At 34.4% G+C, this 24,720-nt stretch overlaps 1 protein-coding gene across 4 annotated transcripts in view; it reads right to left on the bottom strand.

Moving 5' to 3' along the window:
* Nucleotides 1-24,720, bottom strand: part of LOC145260474 (uncharacterized) — a 146,319-nt gene that overhangs the window by 24,333 nt on the left and 97,266 nt on the right. For all 4 annotated transcript variants that reach the window (XM_080118571.1, XM_080118569.1, XM_080118567.1 and 1 more), the window contains 5 exons: nt 23,252-23,412; nt 17,124-17,266; nt 9,431-9,612; nt 6,715-6,838; nt 1,931-2,112 (listed from right to left, as the gene is read on the bottom strand). In XM_080118571.1, the coding sequence (XP_079974697.1) occupies nt 1,931-2,112; nt 6,715-6,838; nt 9,431-9,612; nt 17,124-17,266; nt 23,252-23,412 (792 nt within the window). The remainder of the gene's footprint in view (nt 1-1,930; nt 2,113-6,714; nt 6,839-9,430; nt 9,613-17,123; nt 17,267-23,251; nt 23,413-24,720) is intronic.

The raw sequence follows: 24,720 nt of genomic DNA, 5'->3' as shown, positions 1-24,720 counted from the left end.
GAGATTTGGGAAAATCTTTGTAATCGATTTCCCGTCAGAAATTTGGCTGTTAAGAGGTCAAAGTTAATCGATTTGACCTTTGAAAAGTCTACTAAACTCCTCCGACAATTTTGGGTCTAAAAACTTGAAATTTTAGATATAAGTTCCTTTGGCATGGATCTAACTTAATAACTTGATTTGAGCCCAAAACATTAAATGTTAAGGGGTCATAATAGGGGTCATAATAAGTTTTAAAAAATTGACCTTTTTTTTTTTTGCTCAACATACACCTCCAAACACCCGGGCAATGCCGGGCTGAAATGCTCGTATATCTATAAAAGTGAAAGTGTCTGTCTGTATGTGCGTGTGCGTGTGTGTGCGTGTGTGTGTGTCTGTCTGTCTGTCTGTGTACATTTCCCTACGCAATAACTCTGTCAATTTTCAGTCTACAGACTCGAAATTTGATATACAGAGTATTAAGATTTGGGAAAATATTTTTCGGTCAAAAATTTGGCTGTTAAGGAGTCAAAGTTCAATGATTTGACCTTTGAGGACTCTACCAAACTTCTCCGACAATTTTGGATCTAAACACTTTAAATTTTAGATATAGGTTACTTGGACATGGATCTAACTTAATAACTTGGTTTGAGCCCAAAAGAATAAATGTTAAGGGGTCATAATAGGGGTCAAAGTTTTTAAAAAATGACCTCTGCGGTCTCTACCAAATTACTCAGACAATTATATGGTCTAAACAATAGAAATCAGACATAAATGGTATTCAGAGAGAGCTTTTAATCGGTTTGGGTAGAAAATTTGAGCTACCAATCTATAAATCTATGTATGTGTGTTTGCATGTATGCCTAAAACTTTCAACAGATTTTCACAAGATCAGTATCGTTTTGAAGCTCGACCCTTCAGATGACAAATACCAAAAAAAAATTGGCTAAAAACATTAATTTCTTCACCCTCAACTGGGCACTTTTCTACAGGGAGGGGTCGCTTTTTTCGCCGATATTTTCGAAAGCCATCCCCTCTTTTCGATTGTCTAGCCTTAATTTAAACCTACGTCACTTCCGGTTTGGCGGTGGTCGTAACAGCAAAGACGTCACGTTTTTCCCCGTCCTTTTCCTCCTTCATATGGGTTCGAGCCTGCCTTCCTACTACCACTTTTTTTGCTCAACACACACCTCCAAACAACCGGGCAACGCCGGGCGCCCATGCTAGTATATATATATATATATATATATATATATATATATATATATATATAATGAAATCAAAAAAGATGTTGTCTTTACCTGAAATACGCAATGGTAAACTTCAATCTAATATAAATACCAGTATTTATATATAAATATTTTAATTCCAACTGAATAAAAAAGCTCAATACACAATAGAGAGCATAAGTATAAGAATAGCAAGAATAGCATTCTTTGTAACTCCGCGGAATAAGGACTTTTGTAAATTGTTTTTTTGGAGTATTCAGTCGAACAATAAATTTTGATTGTAAATTTCAACTTACAGTTTTAATTTTCCTTCTCTTTGTGGAACTCTCTTCCGTTTGCCTGATTTCCAGTTGAGTACCATCTGATTTATCTTCAAGTCCAACGTAAACAAGTTCTTGATGAACCGTACTCCCAAGTAATCCAATTTACAAAATTCCCACTACCTATGTTTACTACGCTATAATCACATTGACTAATGTATACCCATTAACCCTTATACTCGAGTGGCCTTCGGGCCTTGATAAATAGTGATTCCTGTGTAAAAAAAAATTACAGAGGCAGATATTAGCCGATATTATCATCACTGATGTGAGTTTCATTAATGTTGAATTGATCTTTGATGACCACTTTGCTCAATGTTTACATAAACAATAAAAAATACCAACAAAAAGTCGATTATATTATGAGTCACAAACTGTGCAAGAGCCACAAAAAAAATGACTTACAATGTTCTTGTTGATGAAATCGTCCGGCACAGTATTCAAGTTTTGTTTGAGCAGTTGAACGTATGGTTTATTGTAGTGATCAATGTGTGTCCATTTGATAGTTTCATGATCAACCATTTCTTCTGTAAACGTTTCAGCGTGTGAGACTTGTGGTTTGTGTTTGGTTTCTTCCTGACACGCAACTGTTTCCGAAGTATGAAAAAAGCAGAGGAAAAAATGATATACTCGTATGGCTTTTGTATTTTTGAGATTAGGATTGATAATTTGAAAAATTTCGATTATTCCGATTGTTATATATTTGAGAAATATATAACAAAATTTTTATATATTTGAAAAATTTCGATTTTTTTCGATTGCTATATATTTGAGAAATATATAACAAAATTTTTATATATTTGAAAAATTTCGATTTTTTTTATTGTTATATATTTGAGAAATATAGACTACAAGATAATTTAATAAACATGTTTTTAACATATTGGAAATATAGGTTACTGGGAATATAGGTTAAAATTCCTTTTGTAAACAAAAGAAAATGTTTTGGACACGCATGTCCAGAACACGTGAAAGAAGACACATGTTTTAACATGTGTATGACGTCATGGAAAATGGGAAGTTCTAGATATAGTTAGAAACTTGAGAAAAACTGGGAGAGAATCAGAAGAGAGTTTGAGGACGACAGACGAGAGTCTGCAGTTGGGATTCGAACGTCTAGAAGTTAGACAGTCACTTTTGAAACTTAATATGTGAAGCTTTGAATTCTTGATGATGAAAACCACGACCGGTCGAGAGAAGAAATAAACCCATCATGTATTTTTATAAACGTCGTCTTTGTGTTGCAATTCTACCAAAAGGTAAAGTGAAAATTGTTATTATATGTCTTGTATATCATGTGGTTTAAAATGTCTTTACATCCACGCCTCGAGATCTCATATCTACAAGTTGAACACTAAGACTGTCTGAACACTGTTTTAGAGCTTCTATTACACATCTAAGTACGAACATTTTATAAATATGAATCGCCTTATAACACGAACATCTCTCTCTCTAAGACACAACAACAAACTCTTAATAAGACTCCTATAAATATAACAAGTTAACCCTCCATAAAGTTCACCTATGAAACAGAAAACAGTCACTCATTACCTTTTCTAGACATACTTATTATAAAATCCAATAATAAACTATCCTTCAAAGTTTACCGCAAAACTACACACAAAAATGATTACATATATTTCTACTCACACCATAATAACAAAATAAAAACAGGTATGATAATTGGTTTCTTCTTACGTGCATTCAGAATTTGCAGTCCACAATATCTGGACGAAGAATTCAAAGACCACACAAACACTTTGAAAACCTTGCAATATCCCACATATTTCATATTAAATGCTCAGCGTAAAACACACAAATATTTTCCATGATAAATAAACAAAAATCATATACACTAGACATTTCTCTCATAAACAGACACCTTCTTTTACCTTCACACACCAATAATACAATAATTTACAACACACTAAACAAATTAGGAATTCTAATCATACAAACCACATCACAAACTATAAGACAAATATTAAAAATTACAAAACATATCCAAAACAAACCAGTTTCCAATGCAGGCATATACACTATTCCTTGCCAAAATTGGGATCATAAATACGTTGGTAAAACCCAGTGTAAGTTAGAAAAAAGGCTCAATGAACATAAAAAAAATAGCAATTTTCTAAGTGCATTATTCTCTCATTCATTGCAGCATAATCACACCTTTGATTTTAAACAAACAAAAATAGTTAAATTCATAAAAAAAAACGCGACGGAGACTTCTTGAATCAGCGCTTGTCGCAAATTCAAGCACAATTAAACAACGTGGAGGTTTCTATAATGTAGCGCTATTAATAAGTAAACTTTTATTAAAAAAAACAACTTAATTTAATTGTAGACATAGGTTAACCCTCTCAAACCATAGAAACACCTGCTATAATAATTAATACATATAATCTCAATCAATAAATTACATAACAAAAACACACTCATTTCATTTCTGTTACACATCTATATTTGAATTTTAACGGACATATATTTTCCAGAAAGAATATTAACTGCGTTCATATCTTTTAAAAACATATTAACGGTTATATGACGTTATTAAAATTTTTTAAACATATTAACGGCTATATGACGTTATTAAAAAATGTCTCTCCTTTAACAACGCAAGCTTCCCTCCTTTTTTGAATTTCCAACATCTTTTTCCGTTTCTGAAATAGAACAGCGTCACAATTTGCATATGAAACATTTTCAAATATTTGTTCTGGTGTTTTTGTTTTCTTAAGCTCTCATTCATCCAGAAGAAGTCTCGAAATAAAGACGAAACCTTGATGAACATAGTTTGTTCCTTTTTATTTCTCTCTCTCTCTTCCTCTCTCTCTCTCTTTATATTTATATATATATATTTATATATATATATAATATATATATATATATATATGTATGTATCTGTAGAAAACCTACTGTTGATTTAATAAACTTATTTATATATAATGGCTTGAATTAAAGTTTAAAATGCAAAAGACAAGTATCGTGTTTCAGTTGTGCTCTGAACAGAAACATTTATTTCGAACGTGCCCCTGTCTTATCAAAGAACCTACTGTTGATTTTATATTCCATGCTTTTCTGCTTGTGCGGTAATAAAACTTCTCAAATGCACTTATGATGGTAGGCTATGCATTACGTTTCGTCAAAATCAAACTGTTCCTTCTTTAAGCAGATGTTTTAATTATCGATTTTCGATACCTATTAGCGATATTCGGATATAAAACCTACCTAAGAACACTTCCAGACACGTAAAGTACATTTGTATGAAATTTTTTTAAAAGTCGGCTTAGTCATTTTGGAATCTAGAGGCAACGAATTCTTTCACCACACACACAAAGTGTTTTATATATATATATATATATATATATATATATATATATATATATATATATATATATATATATATATATTATTCCTTGTAATATATAATAATCAATAGAGGATTGATTCTATAATAATATATACACAATCTGCATAAACTAAAATATCATGTTTAAGCGTATTTTATGACCTGGCAACGCTAGGCAGTCAGCTAACATATATATATATATATATATATATATATATATATATATATATATATATATATATATATATATATATATACTAGTGTTTTATCCTTTCGGGGATCATCAGTCCAGGGTCTCACGATTAACACTGGGCGATAGATTCGAACTCGGTAACAGAAGCCATTTCAGGCTTCATTAGCAAGGATCTCATCCATTCGGCCACTATTAACCGCGAGAAATACTGTTGAATTTAAACATTTATTTTATATATATATATATATATGCAAGGCTGTCTGTCTGTCTGTCTGTCTGTCTCCATCTCTTCCAAAACTAAAAGTCGCAGAGCAGCAGTAGGGGCCTTAAATGATTGGATTTTTATGGACCGGTCTTTTATGGGTCTTTGAAATCACGACTCTATAATAATATATATAAAATCTGGGCAAATTAAAATATCATATTTAAGTATTTTACCCCAGGGCAAAGCCGCCCCCTGCTAGTATATATATATATATATATATATATATATATATATATATATATATATATATATATATATATAATTTTCAGAATATGAGCGATTTTATGATTATTTCCTCAGCCAAACAACGTCGGAGCTCACAAAAACCATGACAGCCAACCAACTGGAAGTCAAAAACTCGAGTATCGCCCTCATTTGGTCTCATCAGTTAGACATATCCAAACCCGCTCTTCAAAAAATCTTACAACTTTCTTTGATGGATTTTCTCCACAGTGATCGATCCTTCGCTTGGGCTTCCCAGTTATGCACATCCATCTCAAGTATTTTCCTGTTGTTTTTCAGAAAACCCTTAAACCTTTTTCTTGGTTTATGTTGTGGTCTTTTACCTCTATCTATCTTGCCATAAAACAATTGTTTTAGGAAGTCTTCTGTCCTCCATCCCAACCAAGTATCCAGTGCATCTGATTTTGAATGATTTTCATTTCTATACTAGTACTATTTGATCGCTCAAGAACTACAGTGTCAGGCGTTAGAGTCCTCCAGTTAATATTAGCTTTTCTGTGAATACAACTTTGGGGAAATCTTTCCAATAACTTGAGATACCTTCTATATGTTGACATATACATACATACATATACATACATATATATATATACACATATATATATATACATACATACATACATACATGATGATTGCAACGTCTTGTCAGACGAGTGCCACTCCCTCAGACATTTAAAATCCATGAGCCCAAATGCCCGAGGGAGTATCTATACAAAGATGATGTTACAGAGTCTTAGCTTTGTACGACAGCTAAGTCTCTCTCTCGGTTCAAAATGTTGAGATCCAGCAACAAGCAAGAGCAAGATAGCCAGCAACAAATTAAACTGCAGACCAGCTTAATGCGGGTACTGGTCTCCCGCTTTATGGTTTTTTAAATCAGAGATTTGCTTCTCCTAGAAAGGTTGCCTTCGCCACGGCTTACAGTAGCCCTCTCTACCCCAATACACACATACACACACACAAATATACACGGTGCTAGTTGGCCGTTGACCCAGAAAAAGAGTTCATTCGCCCTTGTTGACATATACATACATACATACATACATTTAAACAGACAGATGAGATTTATATAATAGATTACGACGATATTAACGACTACCATCAGTGCTGATGTTAATTTCAATTAGATAACTCACCATTAATATTGAGTTGATCTTCTTTGATGACGACACCAAACTCTTTGCTCAGTGAACGCACCATGTTGGCCGTGGGGAAAAGATTGCTGCGAATGGCGTCAATTAATCGGGAGCATTTGCTCAACTGAAAATAAAAATAACAAAAAGACATCTTATATACAAAGCTATTTTGTCGGATTTTCCATATTAGACCTAGAGAGCAGTACATCGGAAGAAATCGATATTTGATTCTGATTAGCAGTTTCTTTCTTTTCATCTTTTCAGCATGTTCTTTACAGTAAAAGTATAATTATCTTTAGTTTCTTTCCAAAAATAATTATTCCAGTCAAGAAGATTACTACAATGGATTCAATTTTAAATAATGAGTTAAAAGTCCAATATATAAAAGAGATAATTCTACGTAATATTCTGTGTTACATGGGCAGGTGTAACGTATGATATTCCCCTGTAAAAATTGTTCTTTTTATCTACAACTATGCTTAAGATAAGTCAAGCCAAAATATCAACTGACGTGATATTGTAAAAAAAACACAAACTGAATTCGATGAACGACATTATCATTATTATTTATTTATTTTTTTTTTTTTATTAGTATTATATATTTATTATTTTATTATTATTATTATTATTATTATTATTATTATTATTATTATTATTATTCGAATTAATCCACCGGGCAAATTATTCCTTGTAATCAATAGAGGATTGATTCTATAATAATATATGCACAATCTGCATAAATTAAAATATTATGTTTAAGCATATTTTATGACCTGGCAATGCTAGGCGGTCAGCTAGCATATATATATATATATATATATATATATATATATATATATATATATATATATATATATATATATATATATCCCAACTGCTGGAAAACCGCTTCTGTAAAACCAGTCTTCAAGAATTCTGGTGAAAGAACTTACCCACTAAATTATCGCCCAATTAGCCTCCTCCCGCTTTTCGCCAAAATATTTGAGTCCTTAGTTAATCAAGCCCTAGTCCAGCACCTAACAGCTGCTAAACTCCTGACTGACAAACAATATGGATTCAGGCAAGCCCGTTCAACAGCAGATATCTTAACTGTAGTTTCTGAACGTATATACCGTTCATTGGACAAAACAGGGGAGGGTAGAGCGGTAGCCCTTGATATATCTAAGGCTTTTGACAGGGTATGGTACGATGGTCTTCTAAGGAAAATTAGATCATATGGCATTACTGGAACAATTCATAATGTAATTAAATCCTTCTTAAGTAAGAGAAAAATTCAAGTTGTCCTCGACGGTCATACATCTAAACAATATGACATAAATGCGGGAGTACCTCAGGGGTCTATCCTTGGACCTCTATTAGTCCTGATATTCATAAATGACGTCTCTGATAAAATTGTATCGGAGATGGGTATATTTGCCGATGACACCACTCTCTATAACAGATATGAGGGGAAAACAAATGAACACATATCCAAGGAAATGGCAGAAACACTAGAGGATGACCTCCAATCTGTAGTGAAATGGGGACAAAAATGGATGGTCACATTCAATGCTGCTAAGACTAAGCTTGTTTCCTTCAATAACTACAAGAAACCTTCTCTACCACCAATAGCAATGGCCTAGAACACATTGCCTGAAAGTTTTAAACTCCTCGGCCTAACGTTTACTGGGAATATGAACTGGAATAGATACATTGAGAGCATTGCCAAGGCTGCTGCAAGGAAGGTTGGCTCCTTCTACCATGCTAGAAAACTACTTACGCCTGAAAGTATCCTGTACCTCTATAAGGCCACCATTCGCCCATGTATGGAGTACTGTTGTCACATCTGGGCTGGTGCATCTGCTGATTGTCTCTCACTCCTGGACAGGGTTTAAAAGAGAGTCGCCAACCTGGTAGGTCCTGAGCTGTCATCTAGGCTTCAGCCTCTGTCCCATCGACGAGATATTGCATCCCTCTGCCTGTTCTACAAATACTTTAATGGTGAATGCTCTGACGAACTGCAAACACTTGTACCTCCTCGATATAACTACCCCCGACAAACCCGACAAGCTAGTAAGTCTTATCCCTTTACAGTAGAGATCCCTAGGTGCAAGAAAGCCTTTTACTCCAATAGTTTCTTCTCCAGAACTGCAGGTCGTTGGAACTCCCTTCCGGGATTCTGCTTTCTCAACTGTACTGATATGCAGAAGTTCAAGTGTAATGTGAACAAACATCTTTCTACTCATCTCCCTTCATAATGCCCCTGCAAATTAAGTCCCTGATAGTAGCCCCCGGCTTCAAAGTGGCACTGTGCCTTGTTTGGGGTGAAAATTGAATAATAAAATATATATATATATATATATATATATATATATATGTATGTGTGTGTGTGTGTGTGTGTGTGTGTGTATAATAGATCCTTTCTTTTATAAAGAATTGATTTTTTATCAAAGACATGCTACTCTCAGTAAACTTTTATTAGCAGTTAACGTCAATCTTATTAAAAAATCAGTGCTACTTCAGGTGGTCAAATCAGTCAATGCGAGTTCCACCCGTGCATCAAGTGATATGTTAATGACACTTAGCTTTGAAAACTACTAACTCCAACATACCATCTCACCTCACCTGTATAAATATTCATTCTATTTACCTACACTATCTCTCACACACCCGCACTGTCACAATGACACTGTGCATATCAAATACCCCGACTAACTGTACGCAGTGAGTTACAAACCTCATGAATCTGAAGCAAGGCATCGTAACAAAGCCGCGGCACCATATCTCTGATGTAGATTAGTGGTTGTTTTATTATGGAGTCGAGTGGTGCGTATAGTTTCACTTTTCTTAAGATGACATCGAAGGAAGCATACAGTCGCTCAGAACAAACGAGGTTAGTGTCGAATAGAATTGTCACGTCTGTAATGAGAAGGATAAAGAAATAAAAGACAAAATAAAAATCCGGTACTTGTACAGTTTAATCAAGAACATTCAAAAATGAATACATAGAGAAAAGGTTATATTGTACGTATCCGTTTTGGACTGAAGATCCCCGAAAAAATTTCACTTAATTTGATTGAGGATTTTTTTTTTTTTTTTTTTTTTTTTTACAGCAGAAAAACGCGTTTTTATGACAGCGTTGAAGGTAGACATCCTTGAATTTTTTTAACATGCCACGGAGAGATAACGCAATTTAAAGCGCCGACACTCCCTCCCCATCTTTAATACTAGCGTTTCTTCCTAAAAATCGAACCTTTTGCTCGGTATCATAACAAATTGTTTTTTCGCTGTAAAAAAAACAAAAAAACTACTTGATGAAATTAAGTGAAATTTTTTTTTTCGGAAAACTTCATTCCATAACGGATACGTACAATATAACTTTTTTTTTTTTCGATATTTTAATTTTTTAATGTCTTGATTAAACTGTACAAGTACCAAAAATCCAGTTTTCAGACCTCAAAACGAGATGATATGCTGCAAAACAGACAACTAAGTCAATGAAGAGATTACAATAAGCATCTTAAATGATTTCAAAATGGTTGACATGTCATAAAACAAAACAATACTCTCTTAGTTACGTTTCTGAATTTTTGAGATGAGAATTGATTATTTGTATTATTCAAACTACTGCTCTCATCTTGAGTGTCATTTTCACTACGTTTCGGTCAATGTAACCTCCAACCTTATATCAAACATAGCTTCTTATATTACCATCTAAACGCTTTTTTAGTAAATAACTCACAAAAGAACATGAAATTACACACAATTAATTTACGCATACATATTACATATATAATTGTTAGAAAAATAAAATAATTATATTTCTGAAGTTTTAAGATAATGATTGATAATTTGGATTATTTGGATCATTTCGGACTACTGTTCTCATCTTGAGTGTTTTTCTCGTAACGTTTTGGTTGATGTAACCTCCGACCTTATCCAGTTGTATCTTGTCGAACTCTGTTGAACTCGGAAATCTGGACAACATTTCGAATGAAACGAAGCCCTTTATTTACTTCAAGCTTTTGTTCCGGCAGCCATGACTGGATAAAGATCCTAAGTAATTCGAAATCATATTATTTAGCTCACATTGAGAATTAAAGGTTGGATGTTCAATTCTCGGTATGAGCGATCAAAAAATACAATTGTGAATTACTTAGGACCTCTATCTAATCATGGCTGATGGAACAAAAGCATGCTACTCCCATTAAGTAAATAAAATGTTCCGTTTGAAATTCCGTCCAGATTCATGATAAATTTGTCGCCCTAAAGAAGACAACACTACAGCTTTATTTTAAAACGTTTATTGAAAAAATCAATTCAGTTAATTTGATTATCTAGTAGAACTGACATCTATTCAATGTAGCCGCCTTCATCCTAAATCACCGCTTCGATATTGGTCCAGAACTGGAAGCTACCCTTTTCCAAAAGCACCGGCGGGGGCTCTGCAAATACTCAATGGATGCTGGGAATTATGCTGGCTTTGGTGTTTTGGGAGGTAATGTTGATGACGTTCATAACTTGTCCTATGTGTGAATACACTTCATGTGAGGTTTCAAATGTTTAGACCAAAATTTGTCTGAGTAATTTTGTAGAGATCGCAGAGGTCATTTTTGTTTACTTTGATCCCAATTTTGACCCTTTTACATTTATTATCTTGGTCTCAAATCAAAGTACAAAGTTTTACCCATGTCCAAGTTACCTACATCTAAAATTTTAAGTCTCTAGACCCAAAATTGGTGGAAGAATTTGGTAGAATCTGCAAAGGTCAACTCTTTCAACGATTAGCTTTTGGCAGCCAAATTTTTGCCCCAAAACTGATTAAAATGCTTGCCGCATGTCTAAATACCTGTTATTTATAAATTTCAAATGTTTAGACCCAAAATTGGCTGAGTAGTTTGCTAGACATTACAAAGGTCAAATCTTTGGAACTTTGACACCTTGGCAGCTTCAATTTTCAACTCAAGCCGATTGAAAAGCTTGCCCTATCTCTGAATACACTTTATGTAAAATTTGAAATGTTTAGACCAGAAATTGGCTGAGTAATTCAGTAGAGACTGCAGAAGTCAATTTTTTTTAAACCTTGACCCCAATTTTGACCCGTAACATTTATTGTTTTGGGCTCAAATCAAATTACAAAGTTTTATCTATGTCCAAGTAACCTACATTTAAAACTTCAAGGTTTTAGACCCAAAATTGGCGGAGGAATTTGGTAGAGTTTTCAAAGGTGAAATCGTTGCACTTTGACCCCCTTGACAGCCAAATTTCTGGCCGAAAACCGTTTAAAATGATTTTCCTAAATCTGAATACTCCTTATATCAAATCTCGAGTCTCTAGACCGAAAATTGACAGAGTTATTTGGTAGGCAAATGTACACACACACACACACACTCACATTTTCACTTTTATAGATATACTAGTAGTTGCGCCCGGCTCTGCTTAGGTTCTATGTATTGTTCATAACTTTATGTGCATATGTATATATTAAAAAGGATGAATATGTACGGTAATGTCTTTCTATATAATCGGGTTTCTTAACTACCATAGCGAAAAGTTGGCACAGCGCGCAGACGTCAATTTTTTAAAAACTTTGACCCAAATTTTTACGCCTTAACATTTATTGTTTTGGGCTCAAATTAAATTAAAATGTTTAACCCATGTCCAAGTAAACTACATCTAAAATTTCAAATGTTTAGACCCAAAATTGGTGGAGGAGTTTGGTAGAGTCTGCAAAGGTCAAATCTGTAAACTTTGCCAGCCAAATTTTCGCCCAAAAACTGATTAAAAAGCTTGCTGCATGTCTGAATACCCTTTATGTAAAATTTCAAATGTTTAGACCCAAAATTGGCTGAATAGTTTGCTAGAGACCGCAAAGATCAAGTCTTTTGAACTTTGACCCCTTGGAAGCCAAATTTTCAGCAAAAAACGATTAAGAAGCTTGCCCTATGTCCGAATAAATTTTATTTAAAATTTCAAATATTTAGACCAAAAATTGGCTGAGTAATTTGGTAGAGACCGAAGAAGTCAATTTTTTTAAACTTTGACTCCAATTTTGATCCCTTAACATTTATTGTTTTGGGCTCAAATCAAATTACAAAGTTAGATCCATGTCTAAAGAACCTATATCTAAAATTTTTTTTTTTTTTTTTTTTTTTTATTACATTTTCACCCCAAACAAGGCAAATTGCCACTTTGGTGTAGGGGGCTACTATCAGGGGCAACAACTACTGGGGTACTATGTAGGGATTTGGGCAGCAAGGTGTCGGTTCACGTTACACTTGAACTTCTGCACGTCAGTACTGTTGGGGAAGCAGGGACCTGGAATGGAATTCCAGAGTCTTGCGGTTCTGGGGAAGAAACTATTGGAGTAAAAAGATCTTTTACATCTAGGGACCTCTACAGTGTGGGGGTGGGATCTAGTAGCCTGTCGGGTTTGTCGAGGGTGCTCGCATCGTGGGGGCACAAGTGATTGCAGTTCATCAGAGCATTCACCACTAAAATACTTGTAGAACAGGCAGAGGGATGCAACATTTCGTCGATGGGACAGAGGCTGAAGCTTAGATGCCAGTTCAGGGCCTATCAGATTTGCGACTCTCTTTTGAACCTTGTCAAGGAGCGAGAGACTAGTAGCAGATGCACCAGCCCAGATGTGGCAGCAATACTCCATACATGGGCGAATGGTGGCCTTATAGAGGTACAGGATACTTTCGGGTGTTAGTAGTTTTCTAGCACGGTAGAGAGAGCCCACCTTTCTTGCAGCGGCCCTGGCAATGCCTTCAATGTAATTGTTCCAACTCATGTTTCCTGTGAACGTTAGGCCAAGGAGTTTGAAAGATGGACTCTCAGATAAAGAGTCGTTGGCCATTGCTATTGGTGGTAGAGAGGGTTTCTTGTAATTATTGAATGAAACTAGTTTAGTCTTGGCAGCATTGAACGCGACCAACCACTTTTGTCCCCATTCCACTACAGATTGGAGGTCTTCCTCTAGTGTTTCTGCCATTTCTTTAGAAATGTGTTCATTCGTCTTCCTGTCGTGTCTGCCATAGAGTGTAGTGTCATCAGCATATATACCCATCTCAGAGGCAATGTTGTCGGGGAGGTCATTTATGAATATCAGGAACAATAGAGGTCCAAGGATAGAACCCTGGGGCACTCCCGCATTTATATCATATTGTTTAGATGTGCGACCGTCGAGGACTACCTGGATTTTTCTCTTATCTAAGAAGGATTTAATTATGTTAAGTATTCTACCAGTGATACCGTATGATCTGATTTTACTGAGGAGACCCTCATGCCATACCCTGTTAAAAGCCTTAGATATATCTAGAGCTACCGCTCTGCCTTCCCCCGCTTTGTCCAGTGATTGGTATATACGTTCAGAGATCACGGTGAGGATGTCTGCTGTTAAAGTGTTTAAACCTAAACTTCGCGCAGGAATTTGGTAGAGTTCTCAAAGGTCAAATCGTTGAACTTTGACCCCTTGACAGCCAAATTTCTGTTTGAAAACCGATAGATAAAGTATCAAAGGTTAAGAATATCTTCCAAGATTATATACTAGCAAATGTACCCGGCGCTGCCAGGTATTAAACATAACGTTTAATCTCTTTTAAAAAAAACTGAAGTAAAAATCGGTAGAAACTGAGACATGTGCAGACGAGTATTGTTTTTTTCTAAACAGTTTACTTCTTGTAAGTAAAAAACAAAAATACTCGAACTGAGATCGAAACCCAAACCTAAAGACACTGAGGCAAGTACGATAACCATTACACCAGCTTGAGATGACAGTTACAAAATGTTTTCAAAAAATCTTATTCTTAACTGTCATGTTTCTCGACCGTGCATGCGCAGTCTTGAAACAGTTGACAAGCAAATAAAAATCTGATAACCCTCCAACTATGAATTTGCTAATTTTGATCTCTTAGCAGCCTTTTTTACAGGGTGAAACCCTCTTAAAAGTTTTCCACCTGTCTGAATATCCTATATTCATAATTTTAAGCCTGTAGATAAAAAATTCTTTGAGTATATAGGTTGAAAAATCTCAGACACACACATTCTTCACTTTTATAGATATCTAGATAATACAATTACAACACTCTTTATAAATAAATAGACGGAGCACTGTGAGAGTACTTGTCCAAGTTTATATAAAACATTGTTAGATATCATTACTGACGGCGCCTGTCTCAGTGGTCTAAGGATAGAGCTACTGATTATCGACTCAATGGTTGTTGGTTCAATCCCAGGGCTTGAATAGGTGCTGGTCTAGCCACACTGAAGAGCTGTGATACAGCGAAACAGTCTGTCTGTGGATGACTATATGTACTAAAGGAACATCTGTCACAAAACAAGTAAAAATATTTTTTTCCTCGAACAGAATAATTTTGCGTTACATTTATGTACTCTTGTGAAGATTCAAATTTAGATATGATGCTACTAAAACATATGTCTAGAATACTCATTCCAATTTTGATGAAAAACCATTTTACATGATTTTCATCAAAATTGATTAGGAAAGCATATTTTTCCCATAAAAATACATGCGTGTATATATATATATATATATATATATATATATATATATATATATATATATATATATATATATATATATATTATTTATTTTTTTTTTATTACTATAATAATTAAATACCTACAGACACTAGTGTTTCATCTTTTCGGGATTCTTCAGTGCAGGGTGACACGATTAACACGGTGTCGAACGATTTGAACCTCGCAACACGAGATATCTCTGGCTCGATTAGCGGAGACCGTATCCATTCGGCTACCATTAACCGCGTGAAATAGCGTTGAATTTAAACATTTTTAATTTTAAATGTTCATTTACGTCAGTCAGAGAGTGATCTATTCGTTGTACGATGATCTATGCATAAGAGCTAAATTGACCGACTTTAATTCAACTGAAAGTGCTCAACGATAAGAAATGAATTATATATATATATTCCAGGTAAAAAGATATCCAAAATTAAGAATGATTGAATTTCAACAAGGGTCGTTGATAGTGCTCAATCAAAGAGAGCAAATTATATTTTATTATTATTAATGTATGACTGCTGTGAAGCAAAATTAAAGTTCGTATCTTATAGGTAAGAACTTTAATTTTGCTTTTTGCCAGTCATGACATTTTTTTCCCTCCTCAAAATTTGAAAAGGTCTGGAACCTTTTTAATTTTTATATTTTAATTTTTCTTGCCTGATGAAATCAAATATGATTGAAACGGTCTGCACATCGTAGCAAGATATGACAGTAGTTACATAAAGAATAATAAAATATAATATTCTCTCTTTGATTGAGCACTATAAACGAATTGTTGAAATTAAATTATTTGTAATTTTGGATATCTTTCTACGTGGAATATATATATATATATATATATATATATATATATATATATATATATATATATATATATATATGTGTGTGTGTGTGTGTGTGTGTGTGTGTGTGTGTGTGTGTGTGTGTGAAAATTATGTTAAAATGGAAATCAAACTTTTATGCAAAAATTGCGTATATATATATATATATATATATATATATATATATATATATATATATATATATATATATAGAGAGAGAGAGAGAGAGAGAGAGAGAGAGGGTGGGGTGGGGAGAGAGGATTTTCTGTAAAGAATGTTTAATGGTTTAAATCACGAGTATAAATACATCACTATGCTAGACGTGTATATTTATATTCATTATTTAGTTATTTGTTTTTAGTCATAAACATAAATTATCCAGCATCAGAATTCGGTCTGTCAGCAGCCAAATTTTGGGATGTGCTTTTTCTTTTTCTTTTTTTTTTTTTTTGTTTCAGAGAGTGGTTTGTTGCTTTCCACATCATATTGTTTTTTCTCCATTATGAGATTTTTTAATAATCTTCCTCCCACGATGGTAAAATTTGATACAAAGCCAGGAAATTGGGATTTTAAACCAACATCCTAGAGGAATAGCACTCTGACCAAGCAAAAATTGCCTGGGCACTCCTGGTGGCGTTCCCCGGCAGGACTCACTCAAGTTAATAGCAATATAAAAAAAACCCTTCTCAAAATGCAAGAAGGTTAAGTCTAGGAAGGTAAACCTCCTAGAACTGCACATGACTATATTTCAGACTTACAGAGAATAAACCGTCTTCAAAAATGGTTTAGACTCTGCCGGTCTGATCTTGGTATGAAACTAACCTCCAAAGGATTTATGAACCGTCGTTCGCTTGTAATCTAGTCTAATAGAACAGGCAAAGTCGACCAGTAATTAACTAAAGTTTTGATCCTGAAAAGAAGAACTTAATTGCATCATTTTATTAAATAAAATAAATATCAACACCTGTTAAGTAATCTCTTCACTCAGCAGTCTGTTAGCATCCTTAATTCTAATCAAGTTTTAACGACGGCGATTATTTCACAAGTTTTTCTTACCGGGGTCATCCGCCTCCCCATATTCATCAATCAGCAGTTTTATACCTTGGTTCTGCAGTCCTTCCAATACAAGAAGATGTATCTTTTCATCGATTATATGAAAACCTGTGATGATATCAAGTAGACGATCGTGACGTTGGCGCCTATCAAGAAGAAATTAAAAAAAAAAAACAAATAAAATTAAAAAATAATTACACATACGATGGCCCCAGGAAATTTGTAAAAAGACAATGCATATAGATGAATGCTACTTTGAAGTGATTAGTGTTCGTTTATAGAGGTGAGTATTTGTTTATAGAGGTCAGTGTTTGTTTATAGAGGTCAGTGTTTGTTTATAGAGGTGAGTGTTTGTTTATAGAGTGAGTGTTTGTTTATAGAGGTAAGAGTTTGCTTGAAGAAACAAGTGTTTATTTAAAGAGATTAGTGTTCATTTAAAGAGATTAGTGTTCGTTTAAAGAGATTAGTGTTCATTTAAAGAGATTAGCGTTCGTTTATAGTGGTGAGTATTCATTTAAAGAGATTAGTGTTTGTTTATAGAGGTGAGTATTCGTTCAAAGAGATTAGTGTTCGTTTAAAGAGATTAGTGTTTGTTTATAGATGTGAGTATTCATTTAAAGAGATTAGTGCTTGTTTATAAAGGTGAGTATTCGTTCAAAGAGATTAGTGTTCGTTTATAGAGGTGATTGTTCGTTTACAGAGATGATTAGAGCTTGTTAGTATTGTCTGCATTGAGGAATCAACCTTCAACCTCCAGAAGAATGTCACTTAGAACTGAATTTTACTTAGTACTTGATCTGTTATGCAACAAGTATGCCGACAGTTTAATTTTGGGAGCGTTAAACCTCAGTCAGGGTGATACTAATGATATAGTTGCAAATTAATTAAGATTTCTGCCCAGTTATGCTAACGAAACAAGAGCATGCTATACCTGGATATTAAATAAAAGGTTATATTCGAAATTCCGTGCTGATTCCCGACAGAAACATTCCGAGTTCGACAAGATTCTCTATCTATATAAGAGCCAGGTACGTCCAAGGATGGAATACTGTTGCCACATCTGGGCAGGAGCTGCTAGAAAGGACTTGGCCTGCCTAGATAGAGTTCAAAATAGACTTCGTAGCCTCGTAGGAGATGTCCTTTTCTCCTCCTTGCAACCTCTATCTCACAGAAGAGATGTTGCGAGTTTGTCTCTGATGTATCGTTATTTTCATGGAAAGTGTTCAACTGAGCTTCAATCTATGGTCCCCCCTCGCCAAACTTTCACAAGAAACACTCGTCTAGCTGTAAACACTATCAATAATTTCCCCCACTCTTTATCTGTCCCTAAACCTAAACGTAGATTCCATGAACAAAGCTTCTTTCTTAGAACTGCACGCCTGTGGAATTATCTTCCGTTTTCCTGCTTTCCGGCTGACTACAATATGGTTTTGTTCAAGTCTAAAGTAAATAAGTTCTTGATGAGCCGTTCCATATAAGTTATTAAATTTACCAAATTTTCATTACTAATGATTACTATATTGACCAACTTCTACTGTACACTCTTTAACCCTTATCCTTGAGTGGCCTCTGGGCCTTGATAATGTGGTGTTGCCTTTGTAAAAAAAAAAAAAAAAAAAAAAAAAAAAAAGATACATCTAAAAATGGTCAGAGGTTACATTAACAAAAACACTGTGAAAATAACACTGAACAGTAAATCTAAAATAATTCAAATAATACAAATTATCAATCCTCAGCTTAAAACTTCAGAAATATAATTGTTTTATTTTTCTAACAATTATATATATATGTAATATGTATGCGTGAATTAATTGTGTGTAATTTCATATTCTTTTGTGGGTTATCTACTAAAAAAAACTTTAGATGGTAATATAAGAAGTTATGTTTGACATTTCTAACTAGATCAGTATCCTATTTTTTTTTATGAGACATCTTTAATAATATTGGCAGGGTGGCCAGACGTTACCCGGGAATCACTGATGATCAACGAACGTTTCACACTCCCATATTTTTTATTGTCATCGAAATCGATGAAATAGCCCATTTTTTTAATCAAATCGATTGATTGCCTTCTCTAATTGTGGACGCTTCATATACCCTCGCAGTAACAAAGTTCACAATATATTGAACTCTATATTGCACTGTAGAGAAGTTTAAAATGCAAAAGTCAAGTATCATTGTGAAATTGTGCCTTAAACAGAAACATTCATTTTGAACGCACCCTGTCATATCAAAAAACCTACTGTTGATTTTATATGATGGGATTTTCTGCTTGTGTGGTAATAAAACTTCTCAAATGCACTTGTGATGTTAGGCTGTGTAAGGTGTTAACTTTGGTTAAAATCGCCTGTTTCTTTTATCAATGGATTATTCCATTATCGATACATTCTGACCCAAAACCTATCTAAGAACACTGTCAGGTATATAAAGTACTTTTCTGTATTGAAAAAAAAAACGTTGGTTGTTACTGCAGAAAATTCTTGTCTTAAACACTCACTTTGCCTTTCGATTAAAATCAAAGTATATACCTTATTTATGAAAAAAATGAAAATTTCATACCAATTTGGAGATATCTTAAGTAGGATAGACCCTAGAGTAAATGTGGTATTGTGGTGACTGAAATGATTCTAGTTGGTTAGTTGGTTTGTTATTTTTTAACGATATATCACTCCTGTTAGGTGATTTAATGCAATGAAAGGTTATTTATTATAGATTCTTATGTGCAGTTTATTTGCTGTAGTATTTGGCTGTATGAGTTTCTTTTTTTTATATATAAAAACGCATGGCAGTAAGAATATTTGAGAGATGGATAAAGAGATTTTTATGTTTTTCAGATTTTCTTGTGTAACATAGCGTTGGCACGTGTATGTAAATGCTTTTTGAAATAACGTCACCGGTAAGGAAAAATAAAGATTTTAAAAAGATCACATTAGAGACGGGAATAACGTTCGAGATCATGTTAGAGGTGTGAATCACGTTTGAGAAGACAATCGGTAACGAGAGAATGAGAGCATAAATGCTGTACAACAAAAATAGAGTTATAAAAATCGAAGTTATTTCTTATTCTTTGTCTCGATTGCGATTGAAAATGCATACAACGTGTTGGTTCCCCAGAAACGTTAAACTTGTAACGTCTTGTAACTTTCAGAAAATTGAATATATTGCCAACATTAACATTACCCGGGAATCACTGATGATCAACGAACACCTCACACTCCCATATTTTTTATTGTCATCGAAATCTATGAAATAGCCCATTTGTCTATTTGGCAGCATTTGTGTCTGCTTTGTTTGCGATCTTTACAAGCAATGAATATGTCATCATCATATCGTCTGAATCGTCATATTGTTAGCATTACTTTCCCAGATGTTTTTCTAGAAAGACATCAGGAATCATTGGAGGGACCACGTGAAGGTTGCCAGCATCCTAAGTGAAAGTGATTTTCGTGGAACAAACTAGATTTGAATTTGGGACACTCAGGTTGTCAATCCGTGTCGTTAACCACTAGAACCCCCCCTCCCAATGAGTATATGTTTAACGGTGAAGGGTGATTGGTGTGATGTCCATGTTGGAAGTTCATCTCCCTTCAGGACAGTAGATATGATGAATAAGAGATTATCTATATATATAAAAGCCAAACGTCTGTGTGTATGTATGTATGTTTGTTTGTAACGCTAAAACTTTTGAAAGACAGAACCAAATTTGACAAATTTGGTATCATATCGAAGCCCCATCACCCGGATGACAAATATCGAAATTTCACGTCAAACGGACCACTAGAAGTTGGTCAACTGATCAGTTATCTTCGAGGGGGGCCCCAAAAAACCTGTCATTATCTATATATATAAAAGACAAATGTTTGTTTGTAACGCTAAAACTTGAGATGAAAGATTCCTCTCCCCTAAGAATAAAACATATGTTCAATATCTGCTTTTGTTTTTTCATTGTTTATACGGTCCCGAGCAACGCCGGGTAGCCCTGCTAGTTCTAATTAAGAGTTAAATAAAAAAATTTTTTTAATGTTTTGGAATCAATGATGACAAACTCCTCTTCCTCCATTTGCCCCTGACTTTTGATGTCCTTCTTTTACACTGCAAAATTTTTACATTATAGCAAATAAATATTTCAATAATTGTTCTGATATTACAATTCGTCTTATCTGTCCTTGGTCAGAGACAGAGAGGTTCCTCGAGACTAAGGTAATTTTTTTTGTCCCAAATCCAGAGACCTTCGTTTTGAAAGCTAGATTTTCTACACATTAAAACCGACCTTGTGGAGGTACGTAAATAGGGACAAAGACTAAAAGGATTCTGTGTTCAATACTTTTAATAGGTACCAAACATATGAGGAGCTAGCATTGTCTTCCTTTGAACAATTAGAAGATGGAGTTAGGACACCCAAACTTGCAGAGTAGTCCTATGAGGGATGGTTTTAGTAGGATTCTGGAAGATTCTTTAGTTTTAAGCTTTAAATCAACACGGCAAGAAGTACAGCTGAATTACGTTGACACACCGGTTTTTGCAAAATCATAAAAGTTAAGCAATATCGTCCCTGATCAGTTCCGGAAGGGTGCAATTTGGAATCAGTTCAACGAAAATTCGTTCAGGAAATTGTGGAGATTGTGAACGAATTTTCGTTGAACTGATGGAACTTGCTACTAAATCAGTCTCCTTTAGTTTCAACAACATTATGTACCGTCAAATTGATGGGATATCTATGGGTAGCCCTCTTGGTCCTTCGTTAGCCAACATTTTCGTTGGATTTTTGGAAAACGAATTATTTTCCAAAATTACTAAGCCAGCATTCTACACGCGCTACGTTGATGATACTTTTGCATGCTTTCCCTCTTGGAGCGAAGCTGAACAGTTTCTTCGTCTTCTTTGTAACCTTCATCCATCTTTACAATTTACTATGGAGGTTGAAGACTGTAGCTCTCTCCCATTCCTCGACGTTCGTGTTTCTAAAGTTGGTACTACGTTTGAGACCTCTGTTTATAGAAAACCTACATTTACAGGGCTCTATCTTAATTGGTTTTCTTTTGCCCCTCAGTCTAGAAAAATAAACTTCATTAGCGCCCTTACGCATCGTGCACTTATGATTTGTTCACCAAACCGTCTTGATACGGAACTTGGGGAAATTACAAATATTTTTCTTAATAATGGATATCCCATTAATATAATAAAATCTACTATTGAACGTAAAATTACTACATTTAATAGTGGTAAACATATTGGTCCATCACGTTGTCCCATCTATTTAAAATTACCATGGTTGGGTCCTGTTGGCCTTCATATTGTTGAAAGGATTTCTTCTGCTACTCAGCGTTGTTTTCCATCTACAATGCTTAGAGTAGTTTACACAACTCGAACCTTTTTCTCTTCTTTTCGTAAAGATGTTTTGCCAACCATTCAAAAGAACTCTGTTGTTTATAAATTCGTTTGTCAGTGTGGAGCTGACTACGTTGGCAAAACATCCCAAAGATTAGAAATGAGAATATCCCAACATATCCCTCGGGATATTCGACTACACCAGGTTTCGAGAACATCCGGGCACTCCCAAGCTCATGAGTCCGCCATTGGCAATCACCTGTTGAGTATAAATAGGTGTGCCGATCAATATTCCGATGGGTGGTTTTCTGTTTTATACAGTGCTAGGTCGAACTATCATCTCAATATCATTGAGGCGTTAGTTATTAACAACTCTCGACCTAGCCTGTGTAGACAAAAGATTCTGAAACATCAGTTGGAGATATTCATTGATTTAAAACTACCTGAACAGTGAGATTTTTATTTTTTATTTTTTTATTTTATTTTTTTTTTTCCACTGTTCTTCCAACTGAAACCAAAATTCCCTTCTTCCCTCATTCGTTTTCTTAGTTTTTAATTTATCATTCTGGCGTTTCCTCTTAGAGGGTCAGACGATAAGGCCTTAAGGAAAATTTTAATTTCACCTGCCCATTTCTTGTTTTTTGGTATTTAAATTAAATTATGTTTCCTCTGAAATCTCTCCTTCCTTTTTGCTGTACCAAAAATTTACTTATATATATATATATATATATATATATATATATATATATATATTTAACATTTTAAAGATTTTTTTTTAAGTAGGAATTTTTTTTTCCACTCACTTGGTTGTGATCAAAGTACAAAGTGTCGCAATGAGTATATTATCTGGAACATCATTCAAATCAAGAGCGTTGCCATTTATTCGCGTAATAGTCATCAAGATGTCTTGGAGGAATTCTTGTTTCTCTGTCTTTATCCTGAATATCATTCTTCCAAACGGACACTGTAAAGCAGTAAAATATCGCAATCAGTAAACCAATTTGCCGAGTTCTTAAATTAGCAAATCACGTAAGCATTACTATTGGCGACGTTTAAAAGATTTTAAAAGAAATACATTTATTCGGGTTCACTTACTCATCTGTGACATGGTTACGTAAGAAACAATTTCATTTAGGGTCTTCATTTTAGTTCGATACACGCATAGGTTTAAAGACTAACAATAGGTTTCAAAACAAAATTTTAAAAAAATAATTCCTAGTCCATTTCAATAACTACGAAACTGCTCTCACAACAATCCCCATATACACGTTTAAACTAAAGTCGGACATATATCTGAGGAAGGTTCATTTTCCTGAAATATCATAGGATACGGATTTTCCATTAGATCACACTGACGCAAGTAAAAGCACAATGCAATATTAAAAGTATATAAAAAAGTTCATACATATCATATTAATAAAAGGTGAATCTACATCATTTCATCGTTAAATATCATAATTTGTTTCAGTTTGTGTCTATCCGTTACACCACTGCATTGTATTGAATTCTATAAATTAGCTTTATATAAACAATTTCAGATTTCAGGGAAAATATACATGTGTAAAGTAAGCATATATTTTGGTCTTGAGTAATTAAAGATTCGTCGGTCATATTTTTCTTCCAAAAAAATAACTGTTCAAGGCTAATACAGGGTGCGTCACGGAAAACGAATTTTTTTAGAGGTTTTATTTTCCTTAAAACCATCCGTTTCCTGTGACTCATCCCGTATTAATGCTAACTCCATGTTTAAATAAACTCGAGTCTGTACAGAATGGACATAAATGAATGGTAATATTCAATGCTACTAAGACAAATAGAATTGAATACCGAGGTGTATGTATCTCGGGGGCATACGGATAATGGGAATACAGAACGGGGGGGGGGGCGGATAATGACATTTATAACAGATGTACACACAGTTCATATTTATGGTTGAAAGATGACAACGAAGACTTACAATTACATGATGACATTTATTCTTCAAATTGGATGAGATGATGATCAGGAATTCAATTGCCTTTCAAAGTTACATTTTCTTGTTTCCCTTTCTGGTCGCTTCCAAAAGAGTTTCAGCTAACTCCTCTCTCCCGAGTTTCTTAGCTGCGAATCCCAGCTGTGTCTCTCCTCTCTCTGAACGAACTGACTGAACTGACTCTCAGAATATATTGTGACGTCAAAACGTGCTTCAGCCACGCGAATTTTTCTCACATGGATTTCACATCTATTATTTAAAGAGCAAAATGGACGCGAGCGTTTGTGTATGTCCACGAAA

The sequence above is a fragment of the Euprymna scolopes genome, chromosome 36, assembly GCF_053919585.1.
Source record: "Euprymna scolopes isolate OS-2025 chromosome 36, ASM5391958v1, whole genome shotgun sequence".
NCBI classification, from domain to species: domain Eukaryota; kingdom Metazoa; phylum Mollusca; class Cephalopoda; order Sepiida; family Sepiolidae; genus Euprymna; species Euprymna scolopes.
Note: the sequence above shows the minus strand (reverse complement) of the source record. Positions and strands in the feature narration are given on the sequence as shown.